Here is a 25,879-nt window from a genome sequence, read left to right as displayed (position 1 = left end):
AATCTAACAACATGAATGTAATTCAACTTTATTGTAATTTGATATATATTTCTTTTTATGAGGTTGAAAATTTAAATTCATATACTCTACATTTATTATACTAAAAGAAAGTAAAATAATAACAAGGGAGAATTTATGGTTTAAAGATAAAAATAAAGCTATCAATATGAACTCAACTTATTTCTAAGACACGGACTTAATATTTGAATGTTCAAATCCTCGTATTCCATAATTATTATATTAAAAAAATGTTAAAAATAAAATTTTGAAAAAAATATAGGGCATAATCGAAATAGCCTCAAACATCGAGAGGCTATTTACTATGGGAAATTTGTACGAATGACCAAAAAATTGGTAAAAAAATGTCAAATGTCTTAATTTTTTTAAAAAATGTCGAAGGATACTTTGCTGACATCAAATTCGAGTGAAGTTACCAAAATATACTCGCGTGCATGCAAAAAGGCATCTCACTCTTGCTCTTTCTTAGTCTCACTCTGGCTCTTGCTCTCGCTCTCGCTCTCTCTCTTTCTTTTCTCACTTAAAAAACAACTTCTTTCTCTTATTCGTCGGAGTTGGTAGTGTCGGAATGGATCGCGTGAATTCGTTGTGCTGGAGAAGAAGAAGACGACGCATGGAGAAGAAGATGACGTAGAGAAAAAGAGAGGGAGAAAGACGAGGCAGCACAGAAGAAGGAAAAAAAAAATCAAGAAAGGGCAATATTGTAACTTGACCTGGTCATAATATAAGTACGGGAGTCGTCTTCTTTCATTTTCGCGTTGAATTAAAATACCAAATTCTTATTCTCTCGCCGTCGTCTTCCTCTCCCGCTCTTTTTTTCTTCTGCATTTACCTGATTTGCCTCACTAATCCCACCTCATGATCAAGCTTCAATACCCAAAGTTTTAAGGGTTTCAATCTTCTTCTGTTTTGTCGGTGAGATTTCATTTCCTTTTCCCTGAAAATCCGAGATTCTTTTGTTTTTCTCCATTTTTTATGTTTGAATTTGCATATTCTTTCTTTTCGTTCCTCAAATTTATTACTCTTTCTCACTATTATGGCCTGTGTGTGAAGTTGGAATTTGAAGGGTTTTCAGCATCTTCGTATCATTTTTTGTAGTGGAAATAAACCCAGTTCATTTTGCGGGTAAACTGGCTGTTTTTGGGTGTAATTTTGGTCGATTATTTAGGTTGAATTGATTGGGTTCAAGAACAGATTGTCTTTGTGGCGGCTTGAAATTTTTTCTTGTTTATTCATCTTTTCTGTGGAATCCTGGCTCTTATTTAGAGATTTTTTGCACGAACTGTTGTAGGATTTTGCATGTAAAGATACAATTTTAGGAACTCGCTTTAATTAGAGAGAAACCAATAAGAAGGATGGGGAAATTTGGGTTTATAGTTTTCTTTTGGGGTAGTGTTTCTTTTTGTTGATTTCGTTATGGTTGTTTAGGCTCTCTTGTGGCTTCATCATGTGTGTGAGATCTCATTTGTTATCCTTGCTGGATTTTCATTGTTTGTTTCTTTTGGTATATGCATCTCGTTTCTTATCGTGTTTGAGAGATCTCATTTAGCTGAAGGGTTTATTTTCAAATGGAAATAACTTTTTGGCAATTGAGATGCTACCGGTTTTTGAACAATTGGTTAGCTTTGTCTGCATGCTCTGGTTATGAAGAATCTCTCGTTTTATTTTTATTTTTTTCAAGAACTGAAGTTGAGTTCCCCGCCCCTTTCTATATGTAGTACTGTGATTGATTGTTTGTTTGTTTTTTTTTTTTTTTTTTTTTTTACCAATCTTGCTTCTCTCTTTACAGTGTTTATGGCCCACTCTGACTTATTGAATTTGCTATTCGCGGTGGGTGTTTGGTGTTCTGCATATATTGTTGTTGCAGTGATTGCATCATTGCGGATCATCTCCTGTCTTTGTCTGGATTAAACTTGTGAGACAACTTGAAAGCCGCCATGGGATATGCACAGCTAGTTATTGGTCCTGCCGGCAGCGGAAAGGTGAAGGATTAAGTGCTTTGTTCAATTGTTCATACCTTTTTACTGTATTCGCTGTATGATAATATTTTCTTTTGATTTTGATCCTAAAATCTAGCATATAATGTTTTCATGGATATGTTGTAGCTTTTGAATATACATATCATGCGTTATGAATAGTAATCAAACTATTAAGGTCTGCTGTATTTTTTCAATTGGAATATTGTTTGTTTATATGTTCCTAAATGAATCCGAAAACATAGAACTTCATTATTGTTTGTTTAATCAGTAGTTGTTTCTTATTGAAAATGTGGCTGTCTATCCCAGAAAATAGCATCTATTTCCATAGTCATTAATTGATTTTGACTGCAAACCATTTTGAGTTTACAAAAGTTGACTCTAGTCTCAACTGGAAGTCTAAAATTTTAATCGATTTTAACTAACTTCAGTGAAATTTTTATCTGAATCAGTCAACTTACTGCTCTAGCTTGTACCAACACTGTGAGACAGTTGGTCGAACTATGCACGTTGTGAATCTTGACCCTGCTGCTGAAAATTTTGACTATCCTGTAGCCATGGGTAGGTCTACATTTTATGTTTGATGATCTTGTGAACTCGAATGATTGATTCACCCGACTTAAGTGATTTATACTGCATGCTTACAGATATAAGGGAGCTTATTTCATTGGAGGATGTCATGGAGGAGCTTGGACTTGGTCCAAATGGTGGCCTTTTATACTGCATGGAGTATCCTTGAGTGATTTTAAAGAGAGTGTGTGTGTTCTTTAAAACTTCAAGAGTGTCCTTAACCTTATAATTAGACATCTTGAAGAAAATCTAGATGATTGGTTGACAGAAGAATTGGACAATTACATGGATGATGATTATTTAGTTTTTGACTGCCCAGGTTTGCATCACCCTCTGGTCTGTGCACGTGTATGTATTGTTTAAGGAGACAGTTGGCTACAATTTGTATGAGGATAAAAGATATCTTGAAATATATGCTTATACTACCCTTACTGCTTTAAGTTCTAACTTTTAGATTCCGCTCTCATCCTAGCTAGCTAGTTTCTGCTTTACTTTTCCCTCAAAGTTTCGCTTGTTTTTAAGTCCTTGTTAAGAAGTTACTTGCTCAGGAGGTTATTTTTGGTTGCACACCTTTGCTTCCTTGTTTGGTCTTCAATGTAATTCTAGGTATAAATGAGAATGACATCCTAGGTTCTTTAAAAAATTATTGAACAAACATTTCCTGATAAGGAGCATCCTACAAAAGAGGTTAAAACTAAACTTTCACATTTATTCATTCAAGAGAGCATAATTTTGGCGACAAATTGCCAACCCCTAAATCGCTGTCAACGTTTAGTCTTTAATTTTTTTTAACAAGAAACTTAAACTTCAAATTAGGATTTGACTACGTTAAAATCTGACAACTTACAATAAACAAACAAACCAACCACAAAAAAAAAAAATAAAAAAAAAAAAAAAATAATAAAAAAAAAAAAGCAACCTCCAAAAAAAAGTAATTAATGTTGGTCTATCCTCCAAGAAAACCAACTTTCTTCCAACCCTCGGAGATTGGTTACATAAAATATAGAGGTCACATTATCCTCAAGATGGAGATCAAGCTACTTTTAGACCAATATTCCACGAAGAAGCTAACCAGAAATGCTTTGACACTGAAGTAGAAGTGCTTACTGCTTACACCTTTGAATACTCAAGGTATATGTGACATATATTGACTACACTATGATTTAAAATAGAAAATAAGAAAACCAAAGTGATCTCATACTACACATATAACAAATCTGAGGATCAGTACATTTTGGTTGGTAGGAGAATTTTCCCTTGAATTGTATTGTTATTATTCTTGAACAGATCATAGTTCTTACCTATGCTAGTTACTTTTTGACATGAAACATAATTTCCTTTTTGAGTGGGAATTTCGTACTGAATATTTTTCATTTTCAACCACTATGTAGGTCAGATAGAGCTCTTTTCCCATGTTCCGGTTCTTAAGAACTTTGTGGAGCATTTACAGAGAAAGAATTTCAATGTTTGTGCTGTGTATTTGCTGGATTCTCAGGTTTGTAAATTCAGACTCTTCTTTCTTATCACTCCTATCACCCCAGAAATGCTGTGGTCTATTCCTTACAGGTATAGTGACAGATTGCCCCATTTATCAGTTTATGACAGACATCACAAAGTTTATTAGTGGTTGTATGGCATCTCTTTCAGCAATGGTCCAACTTGAATTACCGCATATTAACATCCTCTCCAAAATGGATCTTGTGACCAACAAAAAGGATATTGAAGAGTATGTATTGCCTTCATCATCTGCTCCTTGTACTGATTATTCCATTCAGTTTTATCTTCATTGTTTATAAGTTTATAACTCTAATGCTTTAGACATTCTTTTTGAAAACTCCAGCTTCTTAAATCCGGAGCCTCAAGTTTTGTTGTCAGAGTTGAATCAACGTATGGCTCCACAATTTTCAAAGCTAAATAAAGCTCTAATTGAACTGGTGAGCAGCTTACACTTCTTTTTAATACATTACTCAAGTTTCTGGTGAATGGTTTTGAGAAGTTTTGTTCGCAGGCTATACAACAAAAGATTATTGAAGTTTTATGATTGGAATTTTAGTGAAGTTTATTGTTACCTCTCTCTCTCTCTCTCTCTCTCTCTCTGCTTTCTTTCTTTCTTTCTTTCTTTTTTATTTTATTTTGGCTTGTACCACGATTTCCTACAGAAGTATGCATTAAACTATTTACGGTTTTACCAATTAAAATTTTTCATCATGCAAACGTTTTTGAGTACTTGTATGATGTCTAACTCATTTTTTAGATTTGTCATGATGTGGCTTTACTATGGGTCTGTATCAAGTGAGATATTTCCAAGAAGTTCTTAATGAAGGGCCATAAATCTCATGATTGCCCAACTGTCCCATCCCATATGCTCCGCTTTTTTGTTATTGTGTGTTTCCTCAATTGCGTTGTGGTGCTGTAAGTAAAAAGATTTGGCTGAGACTTGGGTCGAACTACTTGAGTTTTAGTGATAATTAAAACTATTGTTGTTCTGTTAGAAAAGGAAGATGATATACTAAATCATGGTATTTGGAAAGATCATCGAAGATACTTTGAGCTTTTGTTCTTATTTATTTAACATCTTCGTTTATGTTCTTTTGCTAAAGTGCTTAGTGGTATTGGCATGTACTTTGATCCAAGAGGTTAGAGGTTCAATCCCCTTCCTCACAATAGTTGTAATTATGTTCTTCTGCGGAATAGTTGTAATTATGTTCTTCTGCAATTTGCTATGAGTGAGAATGTTGTTTTTTGTATTTATTTACATTTATTTATTATTTTAGGTGGACGAATATAACATGGTGAGTTTTGTGCCACTTGACTTGAGGAAAGAAAGCAGGTACTCATTTTTAGGGTGTGCACTCACTCACTTCTGGTATTTGTGTTTCTTGGGCTTTTATATATATATATTAGTTTCTGTACTATAAAACTTTTAAATGTCTATTGTAGCCGCTGATTAAAAACTTAACTACAGTTGCTCATAAATTTGATCTTTAAGCGATATATCGCATGAGCTGATTGTTATAACAAATCAAGTAAACATACGATTCAAAGAGTTTTCTAATACTTCAACTGTAGATTTATAGGAAACAATAATATCTAATTGGTTCTTAGTATGATTTCAATTTTCAAATATTCTAGTCCTAACTAAAAACTTCATTCTCTTTATGTGGCCTTCGTGCGTCGCTTTTAGCCAGTTTTAGATTCACCAAATTGAACATGGTGAAACTAATAATCTCGATTAATCGAGTTTCCATTTTATGGGTGATCTGTGGCTAGCTAAAAGAAATTTAATTTCAGTTCAACGAGAGTATCCTGTTTCCTTCAATGTCGGTCAATGAGACTATTTTTGTGAATACTTGTTTTTACGATCACGTGGATATTTTTTTTAGTTGGATTTGAGCATTTGATTACTGGCATTTGGTCTTCTGTTTACTTGTTTGTATTTATAGCTCAGTTCGAGTATTTCATAGTTTGAGTTCTCCATTTCTATGACTTACTGTGGGTGTTTTAATGGTCGAAGTTTGTGCATAATGTTGGTCATCTCTCAAACATATTTTGTTTTAATTAGTATTGTGGGGTTGGTTATAACATCTATTCAAAGTGAAGGTTCAATTAGGATCATGTTCCATGTTGGGTTAAAACCTATTTTCCCCCCCAACTTTTATCAGTTGCGCAGCCCTTAAAGTAAATGGTTGGAAGTTTTGGGAAGTTCCTTTCTCCTGCCTATTGACTTCCTTCCTACTTATTACCTTTGGGTCTTGGATGAATTGAATTTAGTGTTGGACAAAGGCAAATGCTGATACGATTTTTTTTTGTTTGAACAGTATAAGATACGTGTTGGCTCAAATTGATAACTGCATTCAGTACGGTGAAGATGCAGATGTGAAGATTAAGGATTTTGATCCAGAGGATGATGATTAAATTTCATTTCCTTTTCAATTCAACTCTTGAGATAGGAGGTTCTTTTTTTATGTTTGTATGTGCACGAAAATCAAATCAGACATTGAATCTCTTGAGTTTCAACTCAATATATACAAATGTTTATGTGAAAGTGTTAATACAACCTTTTTTTCTCTCCTTTTATTTCTGGTGAAGATGAGTGTTTATTACTACTTGAAGCTCTAAGGATGTTATTGTGTTTTAAATGTAGTTTCAATGTTTTGGTGAGAAGATTGGAAGTTGACAGATTTGAATCTTTTACCTCAACCTCTAAGTTGAAAAGATGTTAAAATTGGCTGATTTTTTTTAAAAAAAAAAATCAAAAATTTTCTTTCATGTTTAGAAAGTTTACTTTCAACATTGGTTAATGTGCATGAGACTTGAATCCAAGGAATAAAGTACAAACCAATATGCTAAATAATTATTACCAATATTCAGTGAAACAAAATAGTTATTTCTAGAAAAAGGCAGACTCAAAACAGAGGAATTTTTATCACACTATAGGAGTTAAATTCTAAACTTTTTAAAATGAACTAGATTCTAATTTTCTCCACATTCTATGACCAAATTTGTAACTTAACTAATAAATTAAAATCAACATTTTAAAAGTTTAGGAAGTTGAGACAAACATTTAACAAATTAGGATTAAACAACCTAAAAATATAGGATCAAAATAGTTCTATTTAAACATAAGAAAGAGGAAATGTGTAATCCATTTCCATTTCCATACAGCAGAAAGTGAGAATACCCTTTTTCCAAAAGGAAACAAATATTACACTGATGCTATGAAATATTACAAAAAGGAAACTCTTTACAAAAAGTCTCAATTGAAGAGGGGTTTACAAGAATGCCCTCTAACTAGCTAAGATCATTAAGACTATTAGCTTGAGATGGGAGATAACATTTACGCCAAGAAAGAATTTCTATGAATACATTTTTGGTGAAGTTATTGAAGACAAGGCTGTTTCTTAAATAACAAAGGTAACCATGATGGTTCATATAAATAAATAGTGCTATTGCAAATTTAAGTGGGAGTTCATAATATATCTACATTATATGTACAACCAACACTCACAACAGAACCAATAGCATACGGCCTAAAATCCACAGCAGTGGAAATCTGTCCATGCTATGTTCTGGCCAAGCTCAAACCAAAAAAGAATCCAGAACCTACAAGTCTAGATTCCAGCAAAAAGAAGGAAAAAGAAAAGGGGGGGAAAAAGATGAAGCAGCAGAAATCCTAAATTTACAATCCATTCCTCACTTTGAATGTTAGGGAGGAAAAAATAAAGAACCTGATGCACATAAACATCAAAGATATAATTCATAACTAAAGAATTTAAGCCTCTTGTACACGATTATTTGAGAAGAAACTGATGGCAATTATACCCTTCAATATATATGAATTGAGAAAAAGTCCTCTTCCTACTATTTTCCTTTCCCTGTGGTTCCATCTCTTTGATTCCGAAAATGACTGAGCAGTTGTTGTGCCTGCAATATATGAGAAAATGTTATTCTTCTCCCTCAACTCTTCCCTTGCATCGTCCTCCGGTTCTCGATTACTGACATAGAATATAACAGGCCAAGTTTCTAACATAGTACTTAATCAATCAAGAATTTCTCGATATATTCCATTACTGTTGATTTCGATAGAAGACGAAACCTGCATTTACCTTTTTAAATAATGCAGTCTACCTTTTGGTGAAGAGGTTCTACATCAAACCTAAAGGTTAGATGTTCGACTCTATTCCGTAATTGAAATCAAAAGATTCTTTCAAACTTCACATATTTAATTCATATATAACAGTCTTCCATTGAACTAAACTATAATCTTTGAATAGGACCCTTCCTCTATTTGAAATGAGATCATCTAAGTATAACTCAGTAGGGAAAGGGGAGTTAAAAAAATGGAGTAAACTAATTTATAGGTTATTCTATTTATCTAGTCTTAATATTTCTTTTGTATTTGTATATTTACTTGTTATTGTACCCTTGTACTTCGAACATTAATCTTTTTTTCTTTTCTTCAATGAAAACTTTCGTTTCCATTTTAAAACAGAAAAATATTATAGGTTAGCTTTAATCTTGATATGATTCATGATACTAAAAGCAAGGGCCATCAAGTTAACTCCCCAAAATGAAAGAATTGATACCTTTTCTTTTGCTCTAGGTGTGCCAGACTGAGATAAGGCAACAAGGGGCGGGACAGCTCCTTCTTGGAGAACCAAGGTGCAAAACTTGGTACTATGAAGGCATAGTTGCAACAGAATAGATGCAGCATTTTCCTTTCCTCTCATAGTTCCAGTTTCAACAATTTCTACCAACAAGGGGATACCCCCTTCCCGCGCAATTGCCAATCGTCCCTCCGAAATCGTCGATAAGTTAGCAAGAAGTGCAGCAGCCTTGTCAACCATACCTGTGGCAGTGTCTAGAAGCTCAACAAGGTACTTAACAGCTCCTGCTTGAACTATACGAGCCTTATTTTCGTGAAAAATAGATAAGTTGAACAAAGCGGTAGCTGCATCTTTCTTGCCCCTCAGAGTACCCACAGCTAAGAGATCCACCAGCGCTTTAACTGCACCAGACCGACCGATTTTCGCCTTGTATTCTTCTAATACAGAGAGACTGAATAAAGTTGCTGCAGAATTTTCTTTAGCAGGAGGGTTTCCTGTCTTCAAAACATGAATAAGTGGTTCTATAGCTCCTGCTTCTGCAATCATAGCTTTATTATTTTCATTAATGGACAGGTTTAACAGAGCTGTCACAGCATGCTCTTGTATCAGCTTTCCTTCTGAATATAGCAGAGAAAGTAAGGGGCTTATTGCCCCGCACTGACCTATTATAACACGATTCTCTACATTGTCCTTGGCAAGAAGTCTCAATTCTTCTGCAGCCTTCATTTGAACTTCATCTCTTTGGCTCTTAAGGTCTGCAATTAATTTCTTGATATGCAAATCTCCGGATAAGTTATCAGGTTCAGATTCAACTGGAATTAAGTTATCCATTCTACCATTACTGTTTCCGTTCTCGCCTACTTCTGTTTTACAAGTCTGTAATTGTCCACCTTCTAATGATGAAGTAAACCCTGATGCTTCATTATGAGATGCAGCAGGATGTTCTGATGTGATTTCTCCAGATAACTCCTTTATATATTCATGTTTATTTGATATCTTCAACTCATTAAGTGCTGATGGAATGTAATCAATGCTAGAGAAGGCACTGGAGGCTGATACACTCCTGCTGTAGATATATGACTGCTGAGGGGAGGGCTGATCAAACTTTTCTGTTTCGTTCCTCCGACCTTCATTGGAATTTTCTCCAATTAAACTAGTAAAAATGTCCCCATTTCGCTTGTCAGAACCCTTTTCAACTTCAGGAGATGATCCTGCCGTTGAGTTACTACCATGTACAGAATAACAAAAGCTATCACTTCGATCCAAATCCTGATGAGACAACTGAACCAGCGATGATAAACTGGAGAAGTTCAATTTGTTTTCATCGCACCAATTCAATATCATGGCTTTAACAGTGTAATTGGGGATGAGATTCGTATGTGTGAGCATCTGATGAGTGTTGGGGCAAATGTTTAACCCACTATCAATCCACTTTTGAATGGAGGACCTGTCATAAGTTTGGCCAGATGCCACAATTACTGGATCAAGCATCAGCTCCAATGACAATGGGCAGCGAAAATATGAAGGAACTGAGACTCCATTTATCCCACGGAAGTAGTCCTTTCTCACCATCCAATCTCGTATACGGATAATTAGATCCATAATCTGGTTCATGTGATGAAGTTCCTCCTTCGCATTGTTGTGTCCAGCGTTGATTCTCTCCTTTTCAATGGCTATAGTCTCCTTCAGAAGTTCTTGATTTGACATCAAATGAAGTGCTTCGATCAATTTTAGAAGATGTTCAGAGTTTGGGCCAATGCCACTTCTTTGACTAATTAGAGCCTCTTCTATAGATTCGGATATCCTTTCTTGCTTCAATGATTGAAGGCCTTCAAGACATTTCTGGACAGTTCATTAGATGTCAACTTCATTCTTGTCAAATAAGCAGAAAACTATTACAAAAGATGCATCAAAATCAAGAGAACTCCTTATGTTTTAAAATAAGAGGGAAAAAGTTTGAGCTAAGTGTTTACTACTCCAAACAGCTTAGTTATTTAGGAAAAAGAAAAATAACATAAAATGTGACATAAACGTTTCCAAATTTATACATACCTGAACAGCATTTAGACTTGAGTTGGACAAAACCGATTCCGACAACTTCCAAACAATCTCACAGATCACTTGTGAAGAGCTTTGAATTTTTATAAGTAGCGGATCACATTTCAAAGCCTAAGATCCATACAAAACAAAAAAACTATTAACTCCAGAAATGAAGGGTCTACTCCCTGCCAGAAAGGACAATTAGAATACTAAACCTTTCAAACATCCATATTTTTTACTTCCTACTTAGTTTTCTACAAAAGGTGACATTTTATATGTGTTGATGAGAAACAAATTTCATGATGTATTAAAGTGTGACATTTTATAAAAAAGAAAAAATAAATAACAATTGAAAAATGGGATAGAAAATGTAGGTTTAAATCCCCTTCGGTCGTTTTACTTTAAAATTTGTTCAACTTTAGTCCCTATATTTTCAACAAATCTCAAACCTAGTCATTCGAAGTTAATTTTTATCAAAATGGGGTAAGTAATAATAATTATTATCATGTAAGAAAATACAATATTTGAACATGTTTCTAAAATTTAGAGTGAAAATGCTAACAAGAATAAAAAAGTAGGAACGATTTATTGAAAGTACCTAGACTAAAATTGGACATTTGAGAGTGCAGGGACTAGAACTAAACAAGTTCTAAAGTACGGGGACCAAAATAGTATTTTAACCGAAAATGTAAATAACATGATGATAATTAATAAACTCAAGTTTCTGAAATTGTCACAGATTTCCCGCTCTTGAAATCTAACAGCTGCTGACAAAGAACACCCAGCTAAATCCATGAGAGCATGCAAAAAAAAGTTGCTAATTCTACAACCACTGAAGCATATGCAGTCAACGATGAAAAAAAACTGGAATATAAGAAGGCTGGTTCTCAAGGTAACTCACACTGCAAATTTTGCTAGTCTTTGGACACCAATTTTCGATGAATTCTCGAGCCTCATTTACAGCTGCATCCAGTGACTCACATTCACTATAAAGTAACTCATCTGAAGAGAGTTTGAGGCTGATGACATCGTCAAGCACGAGTTTCAGAAGTTTTAAGACAACAACAAGATTTCTGCATTTCTTAGGAAGAGGCAAAGGCTTTGTAGTGTGGCATGAAACTAGATGAATGAATCTGGAAATACTGTTAGTCAGACATTGTACAGAGGCTGTTCCCATCGGTCCTGATTTCATGGAAACATGACTAAATGAGCCATAGATAAGCACAATATCTTGGATAAAAATAAAACACAAACATAAGCTCCTCACAGAAACAAGAGTTTGATTAAATCAACATTAAAGAAGACAATAATTTTCATCTACCATCAAAACAGGGTTCTCGCTGACCAAGTGCACGAAATAGTAAGTGTTAAATACAAATATTAAAAATAAAAGTAAAAAGAAGAAGTATATAACACTATGAATATGTTTTCTTAGTGTAACCAACCAGAATCGTAATCTAATCCACTTCTTAGAATATAACCAGTATTCCTAAAAATGAAACAATATGGAGATGGAAATAGAAACTACTTGCTTTATAGTTTATCATAGGCAACGTATCAGCTTCAGCTTAGATTAAATGTTGGGTCCTTCAACTTCCAAGGAGTTGTGCAAGGAGATTCCTATTTCCATCTCATATGGAGAGAGTACCAACCATAAAAATTATCTTCTTTTTAATTAGAAACAAAATTGTCTAATGAAAGAAAATAAAAACAGCAAGAAAGGAGAACAAAAACTTATCCATCATAGCCAGAGAAGTTATAGAAAACACTGTCCAGATAATTTATATTTAGAAGATGTTATACCACCAAAAAGGAAAGCACGGTATAAAGAATTTCCTATTCACTCGTGTGCTTATTGTTAGAAATGAACCTATTATTGTCCCACCATGGCTCCGACAAGCAGGAAGAAATATAGAACTTGTCCAAAGAACAAAAATTCCTGCATATTGTTAGGAAGACACCACTAGAAATAATAACCTTGAAGATCAAGCTTAAAGGCTAAATCTTTGTGGGAAAACTGCATATGAGGAATGAATGTCTCTGATCATAAAATCCTTTTTACCAAGATCCAAGAGAATATCATCAGGGATGGTTTTCTTAATTTTTTTCATTGTTGTTAATCCAGTGGAGTTAGGTTGTCCACATGGAAAACAATTTCCAAACTCAATGCGCATGATCTTAAGGTGCAAGAGTTCAATTTGAAGACAAAAATTCCATCAGACTTAATAAGAAAACCTCCAATTTAGTCTACCATCTGAGAAAGAAAAACGACCATCTCTCGAAAGCACATATCATCCTTTCATAAGATCAGTGATGTAGGAAGAATAAGGTTGATTGAGTAATATTCTAGGTTAATTCCCTTTTTACCCCCACTTGTAATAAACTCTATAAATAGGGATCTTCTCCTCTTATATGAAGCACATTATCATTCTAATAAAAGATTCACAATCTTGAATCTTGGAGGATTACTCCTTGAGGCTACTTAGGCTACATCAATCACTCCTAAAGAAAATCCAGCTACCATTCCTCAACTTTCTAATATACATTGCAGAAGAAGCTATTCAGCAGTGGAACCAGTGACTCCTAGAACAAATAAAATGATTTACTAATAGAATTAAGCCCTTTAGCTAACAGATTACCACGCAATGGGCTTCTTTCACAATAGAACCAAAAAATTAAACTATAATTTAAGGTTAAATGTGCCAATCTTATTTTCCATAATATCGTTAGCTATTACAGTGTAAGAAAACCGTCATTTTTCAATAATCAATCTTATCTTCTCAGTAACAGAGAGCAATTAGCTCACAAAACTCCACTCACGACTCACCAAGTACCAAACTCCAACCATTGGCATTTAGTGAAACAGAATTTCATTGTAACACAATTATACGTTCATTCACTTGATAAACAGAGAATTTTATTTCCACTTAAACAATTTCTCAAAAAACCAGTACCCAAAAAACACAGGCATCAATCCGACATTCATACATAAAAGAAGGCAATAAGAAACCCTATTCCTCCAAAATCCAAGTAAAACCCAGAAACCCACATCACAACCATGAGCAGAGCGAAAAAACTCGTATTCCAAGTAAAGAAAAATCAAATTTTACAACAAATTGATACAAGAAAAAGACCCCATCGTTCGAAGCCATAAACACGTTCATGTAAAGCGATTAACGTAGAAGTCCACAATCAACCAATCTTACCTCCGACTTCAAATAGGCGAATCACGGCACAACCGGATCAAAGAGGAAAACCATTTCACAAAAAACCTCCTCAGAAACTAAACGATACGAAATTCCGTGCACCCTTTTGCAAGAACAGCTCGCAGCGAGCAAAACGAGACGAGAAAGAGAGAGAAAAGGGGAAGAAATGGCGAATTGGTGCAAGTGGGGTACCTCGTTGCAGAGCTTTGGTTGTTTCCAAAAGATTTAAAAGGGTTAAGGAAGAAAGGAAACGGAATTGGAGGCAATCGCAATAGAAGATTGAAAGAAATGGGAAAATGGGATTTTGTTTGGGACAATGATTGGATTAAAGAGTAAACGAGAAGAACTAATTTTGAGTTCTTTTTAATGGAGGATGATGGAGAAGTAATGGCTTCCATTAGACATGGATTGTCACTTGGCCCTGCACAAACGTGTATTAATCCTTATGAAATTACTATTATGCCCCTATCATGAACCTTTTTATTAATAATTTTCCCCTCGAAATTTTGGATTTTGCGTCTATTTTATTTTATTATTATTATTTTTTTATATTTGTGTGTCTAGGCCAACTTAAGGCATGAAAAAATTTCACAAAATGACCCGAAACCCAAAAACTTACCAATGACCTCTTCCTAAAAACTTACCAATGACCTCTTCCTAAAAACTTTTCTACCACTGACCTTTTGCCAATGCAAAATTCCAAAATTACTAGTTTTTAAAAAACCTTAAGACCGTTTAGTGAACACGCGTTTCTACGAATACTTTACTACGATAGGGTCTCCCTCCATTTTGTTCATTTCCTGATCGTTGAGAGAATACTAACAGATCAGATAGAGAATACTAAGCGAGCGTTTAGAGAATATTAAGCGAGCGTTTAGATATTACTAAGCGATCAGATAAAGACTACTAAGTAATCGTTAAGCTAACTGTTACGCGATTTTTTAGACATATCTTATGTGATCGTTTAGCTAACTGTTACACGATCATTTAGATATCTGTTTATGCGATTGTTTAATTTTGTTATGCGTTCGTTTAGTTTTTGTTACGCGATTGTTTAGATATCTGTTATGCAATCGTTTAGTTTTTATTATGCGATCGTTTAGTTTTTGTTATACGATCGTTTAGGTTTTGTTATGTGATCGTTTAAATTTTGTTATGCGATCGTTTGGCTAACTATTACGTGATCGTTTAGATATATATTTATGCGATTGTTCAGTTTTTGTTACGCGATCGTTTAGATATCTGTTATGCGATCGTTTAGTTTTTATTATGCAATCGTTTAGTTTTTGTTCGTCCTCTACTTCAACCTCAAATATCGTACCTGGATTTGCAAGCTTAAGTGCCTCGTCATATGCCCTAACAATAGCATATGATCCTTTTGGCGAACTTCGTGCATATACCAATCCATACTATCTAGCGCGATAAGCCGCCTGTAACTTATGTTCACTCCATAATCTCGTCGGACGTTCTCAATTATATCCCTTGGGCGGTAGGTTCGACCAACTTGTTCGTATTTGGATTTGATTAAGTGTCCAATAACCTAACTTTTTGCTTGTCGATGATTACCAGTTCTCATTTCAAGAGAACATGTATGTACGCTGGGATATTTCGTCACGTTGAATGAATCACTTTCTTTCATTTTTTTGCACGGACCCTCCATTTGCATTCCTCCACCGAACACCGGATAGTTAGCAAGCTCTTTGTTGACTTTTTTACATGGTATTCAAAGTTCTTTCTTATTGCAAGCATCAATAATTTAACTGACAAATCATATTTTGAAAAGAAAATTTGACCGACCTTTATATCCTCGTCATTTAGACAATCATGAAGTATTGTGATGAGGTCGTCATACAATGGCCCCTCTGATGGTCTAGGTATATCAACAAATGGTTTGGTTGGAACGGTGGAATGTATTAGAACTGAAGGCATCGCAACTGGTGGATCGGGAGCAGGTGGGGTTGGAACATGGATGTTAGATGTTGGAGAAGTTTGTAGTCCTGCAGACTGTCCATATCCATGTTCAATATCGAATTGTGAAGTACATCTGAGTTCACTGTTCTGACCAAACCAAGCTTCACTTCGGTCATCCCCCAAGTTATAAGGCTTAATATGATCATCAAATGAAGACATGATATGAAATATTATGTGTCGAAATGGTTGCAAACCCACAATTTTGACTGGTTGAAATGGGTTGATCGGTTGGACTGCAATGCTGGTATATATTGTCCGTGTGTACTCCATGACTTTCGCAAGGTGTAACTGATACAAATAACGGCATCCGGGATGCATCACTTCCTTCTAAAAAGAAGCTAATATCTTTGTCGTCGACTATGTCAACTGGGGGAGCCGGGATCAATAGATTGTAGCAACATTTGATGTGTATATCAAACATATCCAGATCGATATTCAGTCGTTGGTGCATCGTACTCACTAATTCACTGACTGTTATATCATTTCTGACTTTCAGACCTTTCATATGACTACCAACATAATTTCTTCCGAACTCATTCCAATCCCCACCAAATTGTACAAAAATGGAAGTAGCATCCTTGATCTACAATGGGATAAATAAATCATTGATAAGTGAACGATCATTTATACATTACTGTGTGATCGTGTATAAATGTTCATACAATATTATGTGATTGTTTACTATGCGATCGTTTATAAATTACTATGTGATCGTTTATACATTACTATGTGATCGTTTATACATTACTATGAGATCATTTACTATGCGATCGTGTATAAATTACTATACGATCGTTTCTAATTTACCATACGATCATGTATAAATTACTACACGATCGTTTCTAAGTTACCATACGATCGTGTAGTAATTTATACACGATTGCATAGTAATGTATAAACAATCGCATAGTAATTTATACACAATCGCATAGTAAACGATCGCATACTACACGATCGCATAGTAAACGATTGCAGAGTAATGTATAAACGATCGCATAGTAATTTATACACGATCGCATAGTAATGTGTAAACATTTATAAACGATTGTATTGTAATTTAATGCTAAACAACACTTATTATGAAATCGATCTGGGACAAGAAATCGTACATTGAATGAAGGGCTGAAGAAATAGTTGAAGGAAGAAGAAATGTGGAGTGAATCTGATGATGAAAGCGATCAACGATGGGCTGAAACTCTAAGAGAAATCTACGAGAGAACAATGAGAGAATTTCGTGGGGAGTTCGACAGAAAGTGAATACTAAGAATGACGTTCCATTCTCTTCAATGCTATTGGAAGAATATTAGTTGGAATAAATGTTTTGGTGGAATATTGGTGTTGTATTGAATGAAGGGCAGAAGAAATTGAAGGAAGAAGAAATGTGGTGTGGTCTGAAGACTTTTTAAAAACTGGGGGTAATTTTGAAATTTCGCATGGGCAAAAGGTCAGTGGTAGAAAAGTTTTTAGGAAGAGGTTATTGGTAGAGAAGTTTTTGGGTTTTGGGTCATTTTGTGAACTTTTCCTAAGGCACGACTAGTCTCACAGAACAATCGACTAATCCTACAATAATTGAGTATCCAGGAAACTCGTAGGATATTAAAGTTTCGTCTGGACTGTTGTAACTTTTAAAATAATTGTTGGCAGCTATGCTTTTAAAAAAACCAGCTGTTAAAAAAAGTAAAATAGTGTTTAGTAAATTTTAGTTTAATTTAGGTTAGAGTGTTCGATAAATAAATACAAAAATATTTTATTTTAGATACAATAACTAAAAATAGACTTATAATCAACTTTTTTAAAATATTTTTTTGTATTTTAAAATTTTAAATAATTGTTTAGTATGATAAATTTTATTTGGTATAGATTAATTTTTAAATATTATGGGAAATAGCTTTATTTTTTTAAAAAAATAATCAATATGATATACTTTTAAAAGAAACTGATGCATTTGACTCATGAAAAAATAGAAAATAGATTTAATTAGGTGAGAAATAGATAAATATTTAAAATAAATCTTCTTTTTAAAGTATAAAATTGAAAATTAAATATTAATTAAAAATTCTACCGAAAAATCTAAAAGCTAGTAGGATATTGTTTTTAAAGTAGACGTGATATTTTTTAAGAGTGATTTTAATATATTTAATTTAAATCTGTTTTACCAAACACAAAAAACGGTTAAGAATTTTTCTTAAAAAAACTTAAATCATAGGTAGCTGACTACTATGGATTGAACCCATGACCTTTTAGGTCTTTACCAATGAGATTTTACATCATTTACTACTAAACTAACCATCAACCAACCCATGATGGTTAGTTTAACTTTCATTTGGTACCTAGTTTTCAAAACATTATAGTTTTAATCATACTTAGTTTGATTTCAGTTTAGTCCATAGGTTTCAGAATGTCACAATTTTACCTTTGAGATTTAAATTTTATTTCAAATTGGTCATCAAATTTCAAGATTTACACTTTTTAACATCGATTTTTCACTAAATATTCACTTTCAATATTTAGTATTAATGTCCATTAATCAATTTAAAAGGATTAAAATTAATTAAGTGTCATTATTTTTTCCATCACTATTACAATTCATTTTAAAATTTTACTTCATGATAATTTAATCAATATATTTTAATACCAAAATTGAAAGTGAGTAGTTAGTGAAAAATTGAGGTTAAAAATATAAATTTTGAAATCTAGAGACCAAATTGAAATAAAACTCAATATTTGTGAACTCAAAATGTAATATTTAAAAACTAGAGACTAAATTGAAATCAAACTCGAAACCTAAGGACTAAAAGTGTAACATTTTGAACCCTAGGAAGTAAATAGAAACTAGACACACAATCAAGAGACCAAAAATGTATTTTTTTTTTTTTTTCATTTTATCAATTTTTTCTTTATTAGGTTGAAATACCATTATCATCACTATGAACACCATTTCATTTTACATCATATACTTTCATTTGTCCATATTTTGTCTTTGTACTTTTATTAATGGACTGAAATTTGATAGGTGAAAAGACAAAGATTTAAATATGATATAACTCAAAATATAAAGATTAAAATTGATATGTTAACAGATTTATTATTAGGTTTTTATTACAAACCTTTTAGTTGAGATGAGTTAGACTTTTTAGGGGGGCGTTTGGGGTGCAGAGTAGGTTGTTATAGTCTGTGGTTATTATAGTTTATGAGTTATAATAAACTGTTTGTTTTTATAGTATGTGTTGGGGTGCAGATTATTATGGTCTGGTTTATAATAGTCTGCGTTTCGGGTGCAGAGTATTGTAATATGTCTTATAATAGTTTGTGTTTGGAGTGCAAGTTATTATAATCTGAATTACAACAGTCTGTAATTTGAATGTTGATTATTTTAGACCGTGGTAACTTTTTCTACTACCATCTTTTATAATACTAATAATTATGCATATAATATATTAAAATATGACCAGGAAGATTTCATATCAAATGTACTACAAACTTAAATGCATAATTGAAACAAAGTAATCATTGTTCATTATTGAAAAACAGTCCAAAACACGAGTTGATCATGAAGGAACTCGTTTACAAGGAGATCTATGAACAGAAGCAGATCGTCCAAATTCCATTTAGATTGAAAACATACATTTACAGTAAACAAACGGATTATGCATTTTAACAAAAATTATAGCATACTTTTAAATTAGAAAAAGAGTTAAGAGATTATACCTTTGAAGAACACTTCTTCGCGTAAATCCCTTGAACTATCACGAACTCCTCGAACAGTCACGAACTCCTCGAACAACAACAAAACTTGAACCAAAAGTATGAAGACACTACAACTTGGTATCCTTGGTATTCTTAGGGTGAGAACCCAGGAATGGTGGGCTCTGACTATTTTGGCTAAGAGGGAATTTGTGAGTTTTGGAGGAGGAAGACGATTGAAGAAGAACTATCGTATAGCAAAATCTTCTCAATCGTGTAGACAAAGAGTCTATGTATAGTCTCTGTGTAAATCGTGTAGCTTAGTTCGTATGGTAGTATATTTGAAAAAAATAAAAATCATATTTTATTTATCCCATTTGCCACAAAAACCATTTGGGTGGTTAGAGAGAAAAAAGAATTATTATTCAAAATAATAAATAATATAAATAAATATGATAACTAACTTATCATATTATATTTATAACCTATAGTTTTAATATTGCATCATATACAATATAAACTATAGTTTTTTTTCTCTATTTTATGGCATTTAATATAAATCATATTTATATTAAATTTAATAACTATGAATCTCATTCATAGAAAATATATTCGAATCACATTCAAATATTTATTCCTCCAATTAAACAATAATGTATCAAATACATTATGTCAATTATATTATATATAATTGAATATATTTAATTATATATAATTAAATTCCCTCTTATTAATTATAACAATTCAAATTAACCCAAAAATTGATGCTCAATTAAATCCTTTTGAGTTACTAAGGGGACCTTATGGACTTGTAGCTTGAAGCTCTAGCGGTAGGTGAATAATTAATTAAACTTTTTAATTACATTATCCACCATCTGTTAACTGTCGGGCACTCCACTAAAGGCCGACAACTATACTCTTTGTACTACAGGTGTATTTCTGTGTCTATTGGATATAGCCAATCAATAGTACGATGACCCTTCACAAATTGCTCGTAAGTATAGTTGGGTCAAATTACCATTTTGTCCCTATAGTTACCTCTAACTTCTTAAGTACCACTGATCCATCTAATGAACAATAGATCATAGTCCTACTATGATTAAACCCCTCTTGGGCCAAGAGAAGGTGTGGCACATTGTTCAAGACCTGGAATCAGCCCTTAAAGAAGTAATTTATCTACTTATCCCTGTTTCGGGGAAGAAGTGAATTCCATTTTGTATAGCTGAGTTCCTAACTCCCCAATCAAACGAATCCCCAAAATGGTAGGCTTATTGAGTCGACAATCTAGCCACTCTCACCCATACAAATAAAATGACCTGAAGGATCTCTTATCGAAGAGTTCCATAAGTGCGTTCGGATCGCTCCAATTTCACAGTGACCGAAATACAACAATATACATTCAAATGCACAGTTATGCAAACAAAACATAATTAGCGGCATGATTCGAACAAGAAATAAACGAGGGAGAGAGTTTTCATACTAGTTGAAGACGTTCTTCAAACTTCGGAACTCAATGCAGCAGAAACCTCTACCCAATCAACCAACGCCCGAACAACCGCATGAACAACTGCGAACTCACGAACGCAATGGAGACGACACCACCAGAAAAGAGCCTCGGGTATTCTCAGCATGAAAACCCAAAGTGTGGTCTTTGGTGAATTTGGTAGAGGAAGGAGAAAGCACGGATCATGTAGGCGATAAGCAAGTGGGAGGGAAAAAGGTGCTATCGCATAGCACGATGCTTATCATTTAGGAGAAACTACACGATCGTGTAGGTTTTACTGAACGATCATTTAGGAAATGATATACGATCGTTTAGCAAACTTGGCACACACTACGATCATTTAGGGAAGCTATCCGATCGTGTAGGAACAATGTGCGATTGTTTAGGCGCGAGGTAGACGATCGTTTAGAAGCAGAGCGACTATCGTATAGGCTCTCGATTCTTTTAAGCGATCGTTTACAATTTCACCAATGCACACATCTATCTTTTTTTCGGACGATTTTGACGAACCATTCAAAAATGAAAACAATTTTCATTTTAATTCATCGGTTACAATAACCGACATTGCCCCACTAACGCACGTCCGAACGTGAAAAATTGGCTTAATTATCATATGATTAACCTATTAATTAATAATAAATATAATCATATTATATTTTTATTCTATAGTTTGATATCACATATCTACTATGGTATTTTCTCCTCTATTTGATATAAATCATATTTATATCTAATTTCCTCCAAAATAATGTATCTCATACATTCAGCCAATTATATCATATATAATTACCAGTCCAATTATATTATATATAATCGAACTTCCTTTTTTCAATTTGAACATTTCAAATTAACCAAAACACTGGTTCTCGACTTTATCCAAGCTACCCAAAGGACCTTATGGACCTGTGGCTTGAAGCTCCAACGATCCGTGAATAGCTGACTAAACTCTTTAGCCACGAGATCCACCATCCGTTAACTGTCAGGCATTCCACTAAAGACCAACAACTGAACCCTTCTTACCACAGATATATTTCTGTATCCATTGGATATAACCAATCATGAGTACGATGACCATTAACAGATGCTCGTAAGTACAGTTGGGCCAAATTATCGTTTTGCCTCTGTAGTTACATCTCACTTCTTAAGTACCACGGATTCCTCTAATGAACAATACAACATATTCCAAATATGTGTGAACACCTCTCGGTCCAAGAGAAGGTATGTGGTGCCACATCGTTCAAGCCATGGAATCAATCCTTAAGGGAGCTATCTATCTACTTACCCCTGCTTCGGGAAATGAGTGAATTCCATCTTGTGTAGCTGAGTTTCCAGCTCCCAAATCAGACGAATCCCTATAATGGTAGGTTTGAATCAGCAACTTGGCCACTCGCACCCATACAAATCAAAGAACTGCCTTCAATGGCAGCAGTTCCCAACTCACTCAAGATTGAGGTCATGTTACCTATGGTCATCCTACTGAAGTGAAGTCTTTATCATGAACGGTGTTATATAACGAGACGTTAACACTTTGTGGTCAGGTCTTATACAAACTCTTTGTATAGGACGCCTCCATTCGCATGTCCCCAACACGAATGATCAGGATCAGACCATCTATGACAAGTCACAACACTTGTGACCATTCCACAAAGCAGACCGCATCCGTAGCATTACCAGGATAAGGTTTCCCTCCTACATCCATATACTACAGACCATTTTAGTTATTACTCAAGACATGATCCCCTTGTATGTCACCACATACATGCTTGAGTCACATATAGATAAGGATTTAAAGTTTATTGGTTTGTGGTAAAGCAAATAAAACAAGCAACTGAGCAAAAATACAAGATGTGAAGTAAATATCATATATTAACAACACAAGCGTTCGTACAAACTGATTACAAACTACAGGATATGAGACTTTAAGGCATCAACCCCAACAATCTCTCACTTGTCCTAAAGCGAAATGGGGTGTACAATAAACTAGCACAAAACAATAAACTAGGGCATAAAAGCCCAGTACAAGAAAAACTCCCACTTGCCGTAGTCCAGTCGCGGGCGATCCTGTAGACTCATGCTCCGTAGGTGACCCTCAAATACTGTAGCCATGAGAGTCTTTGTAAACGGGTCAGCAACATTGTACTCTGAAGCGATCTTCGTGACGATCACGTCCCCTCGATGCACTATCTCGCGGATTAGATGATACTTCCGCTCTATGTGTTTGTCGCACTCGTGATTCCTCAGCTCCTTGGAGTTTGCCACTGCCCCACTATTATCACAATAGAGGGTAATGGGCCTAGACATATCTGGAATAACTTCCAGTTCTGTCAAGAACTTCCTGAGCCAGACGACCTCCTTAGCAGCTTCACAAGCCACTACGTACTCTGCCTCCATAGTAGAGTCGGCGATGCACCCCTGCTTAGTGCTTTGTCACACTACAGCTCCTTCGTTAAGAGTAAAGACTGACCCTGATGTGGACTTGCAAGAGTCCTTATCAGTCTGTAAGTCAGAATCCGTGTATCCTGTAAGGATCAAATCCCTAGAACCATACACGAGCATGTAGTCCCTCGTTCTTCGAAGATACTTGAGAATGTTCTTCATTGCTCTCCAGTAACCCTGGCCTGGGTTAGACTGATACCTACTAACTTTGCCCATTGCTTAGCAGATGTCTGGACAAGTACAGAGCATCACGTACATCAAACTGCCAACGCTAGATACATATGGGACCCGTCTCATCTCCTCAACCTTTTGAGGCGTCTTAGGACACATATTCTTAGACAAAGTGACTCCATGCCTGAACGACAGTAGGCTCTTCTTGGAGTCATACATCGAGTACTTGAGCAACATCTTATCAATGTATGATGCCTGAGACAGTGCTAACACTTTGTTCTTACGATCTCGAAAGATCTATATACCTAGAACAAACTGAGCCTCTCCCAAATATTTCATTTGGAATTGGGTCACTAGCCAGTTCTTAACTGCAGTCAGTAGACATAAATCATTCCCAATGAGTAGGATATCATCTACATACAACACTAAGAAGACTACTGAAGCGTTGATGATCTTCTTGTAGACACAAGGTTCATCAATGTTTTGGTCAAAGCCATACGACTTGATCGTAGTATCAAAGCGTATGTTTCAAGATTGAGACGCCTGTTTCAGTCCATAAATGGACCGATTCAGTTTGCAAACCTTTTGTTCTTAACCTTGGGCTATGAATCCTTCGGGTTGCACCACGTAAATGATCTCCTTAAGATTGTCATTCAGAAAGGCCGTCTTGACGTCCATTTGCCAGATCTTATAATTATAATAAGCTGCAATGGACAAGAGGATGCAAATCGACTTTAACATGGCAATAGGCGAGAAAGTCTCTTCATAGTCGACTCCCTCTACTTGGGTATAACCCTTTGCCACAAGTCGAGCCTTGAAGGTATGTACCTTCCCATCAGCATCTCGTTTGTGCTTGTAGATCCATTTACAACCTATAGGTATTACCTCATCAGGCTGATCTACAAGATCCCATACTGAGTTGAAGTACATCGACTCCATCTCGAGATCCATGGCCTTAACCCATTCATCCCGGTCAACATCCTTCATTGCCTTCTTATAAGACAACGGATCCTCAACGTCGCCATCGCAACCATAGCAAAGATTTTAGTGAAACCTAGATAGCGAACGGGTGGGTTCGCAACCCTCCCACTACGTTGAGGTTCTCTACACTCTTGAGGTGGAACCAACCTACTGGATGAACTCCCATCAACAACTTTTGCTGATATAGCAGGCTCTTCAACAACTCTTGTTGAAGTTTCAGTAGTTTCATTAGAAAGCTCACGCAACACGACTTTGTTTCGTGGAGTGTGCTCCCTTATATAATCCTTCTCTAGGAAAATAGCGTTTGTTGAAATAAATACCCTATTTTCCATCAGATCATAAAAATAACCCCCTCGTGTACTTTGGGGTAGCCTACAAAGAGGTATAACCTCAAATGTGGTTCCAATTTCTTAGGATTATCCTCAAGCACATGTGCAGGGCAACCTCAAATGCGGAAGTGACGTAAACTAGCTTTACGCCTGTTCCATAACTCCAGAGGTGTTCCCGCAACACTCTTGGAGGGAACACAGTTGAGTATATATACCGCAATCTCCACTACGAAACCCCAAAACGAGTTCGGTAAGGAAGCGTAACTCATCATCGAGCGAACCATGTCTAACAAGGTCTTATTTCTCCTTTCCACTACACCATTCTACTGAGGTGTACCCGGTGCTAAGAGTTGGGAAACGATTCCATGTTCTTCAAATCGTCTTAGAATGCCAAATCCAAAAACTCTCCACCTCGATTCGATCGAAGTGTTTTAATTCGTTTATCCAATGCATTTTCAACTTCAGCCTTGAACTCTTTGAACTTTTCAAATGATTCAGACTTCCGTTGCATAAGATAAACATACATATACCTTGAGTAATCATCAGTGAAACTGATAAAATACTCATAGCAACCTCGGGCTCACACATTCATAGAACCACAAAGGTCAGAATGTACTAATTCAAGAGGCTCCTTGACTTTATAACCTTTTCTAGTAAAATGTCGTTTAGTCATCTTACCCTCAAGGCAAGATTCACACACTGGTAAAGAATTTTTTTCTAACTTACTTAGAAGTCCATTCTTCACCAATCTCTCAATCCTATTAAGATTGATGTGCCCTAAACAAAGATGCCAAAGTTGGGCATTTTCTTTTGGAGTCGACGTTTTGATTGAGTTACGACAGTTCTAAACAATTCAGTATTATGGAAGGAATTAATGGCTAACGAC

General features: G+C 35.0%; 2 protein-coding genes across 9 annotated transcripts; one reads left to right on the top strand and one right to left on the bottom strand.

Annotated features, from left to right (window-relative positions):
* Positions 1–739: 739 nt before the first annotated feature.
* On the top strand, positions 740–6,609 carry LOC120087113 (P-loop containing nucleoside triphosphate hydrolases superfamily protein). 4 transcript variants are annotated; one of them, XM_090318227.1, is made up of 10 exons: positions 740–933; positions 1,886–2,000; positions 2,447–2,555; positions 2,642–2,723; positions 2,798–2,883; positions 3,956–4,059; positions 4,160–4,290; positions 4,405–4,498; positions 5,339–5,394; positions 6,383–6,609. In XM_090318227.1, the coding sequence occupies exons 2-10, from the start codon at positions 1,956–1,958 to the stop codon at positions 6,477–6,479; spliced, it is 804 nt and encodes a 267-aa protein (XP_090174353.1). In that variant the 5' UTR covers positions 740–933; positions 1,886–1,955; the 3' UTR covers positions 6,480–6,609. The 4 variants fall into 4 exon arrangements, with proteins under 4 accessions (XP_090174353.1, XP_038899924.1, XP_038899923.1 ...); XM_039043996.2 differs by having other exon boundaries at positions 767–933; positions 1,808–2,000; XM_039043995.2 differs by having other exon boundaries at positions 768–933; positions 4,106–4,290.
* Positions 6,610–7,491: 882 nt separating this feature from the next.
* Positions 7,492–19,732, bottom strand: LOC120085773 (ARM repeat superfamily protein). Of its 5 annotated transcripts, none has more exons than XM_090318226.1 (6): positions 13,918–14,327; positions 11,613–11,893; positions 10,724–10,840; positions 9,019–10,513; positions 8,651–8,916; positions 7,492–7,988 (listed from the first exon to the last, which is right to left on the bottom strand). In XM_090318226.1, exons 2-6 carry the CDS (start codon positions 11,886–11,888, stop codon positions 7,926–7,928), a joined length of 2,217 nt encoding a protein of 738 aa, XP_090174352.1. In that variant the 5' UTR covers positions 11,889–11,893; positions 13,918–14,327; the 3' UTR covers positions 7,492–7,925. The 5 variants fall into 5 exon arrangements, with proteins under 5 accessions (XP_090174352.1, XP_038897885.2, XP_038897883.2 ...); XM_039041957.2 differs by having other exon boundaries at positions 8,651–9,207; positions 9,334–10,513; XM_039041955.2 differs by lacking the exon at positions 13,918–14,327 and adding an exon at positions 19,597–19,732 and having other exon boundaries at positions 8,651–10,513.
* Between the last annotated feature and the right edge of the window lie 6,147 nt (positions 19,733–25,879).

Source organism: Benincasa hispida, chromosome 9, assembly GCF_027475165.1.
Source record: "Benincasa hispida cultivar pf3 chromosome 9, pf3_genome.v1.1, whole genome shotgun sequence".
NCBI lineage: Eukaryota > Viridiplantae > Streptophyta > Magnoliopsida > Cucurbitales > Cucurbitaceae > Benincasa > Benincasa hispida.
Note: the sequence above shows the minus strand (reverse complement) of the source record. Positions and strands in the feature narration are given on the sequence as shown.

Bases quoted from the DNA above. Each gene is read 5' to 3' on its own strand.
- LOC120087113 (XM_039043995.2), top strand. From the start codon at position 1,956: ATGGGATATGCACAGCTAGTTATTGGTCCTGCCGGCAGCGGAAAG. The intron at 2,556-2,641 runs GTAGGTCTACAT...GCATGCTTACAG, and splicing joins TGACTATCCTGTAGCCATGG to ATATAAGGGAGCTTATTTCA. The intron at 5,395-6,382 runs GTACTCATTTTT...TTGTTTGAACAG, and splicing joins GACTTGAGGAAAGAAAGCAG to TATAAGATACGTGTTGGCTC.
- LOC120085773 (XM_090318225.1), bottom strand. From the start codon at position 11,903: ATGAAATCAGGACCGATGGGAACAGCCTCTGTACAATGTCTGACTAAC. The intron at 10,514-10,723 runs GTATGTATAAAT...TGAACTGTCCAG, and splicing joins CAAGTCTAAATGCTGTTCAG to AAATGTCTTGAAGGCCTTCA. The intron at 7,989-8,650 runs GTATCAATTCTT...CATATATTGCAG, and splicing joins CACCTAGAGCAAAAGAAAAG to GCACAACAACTGCTCAGTCA.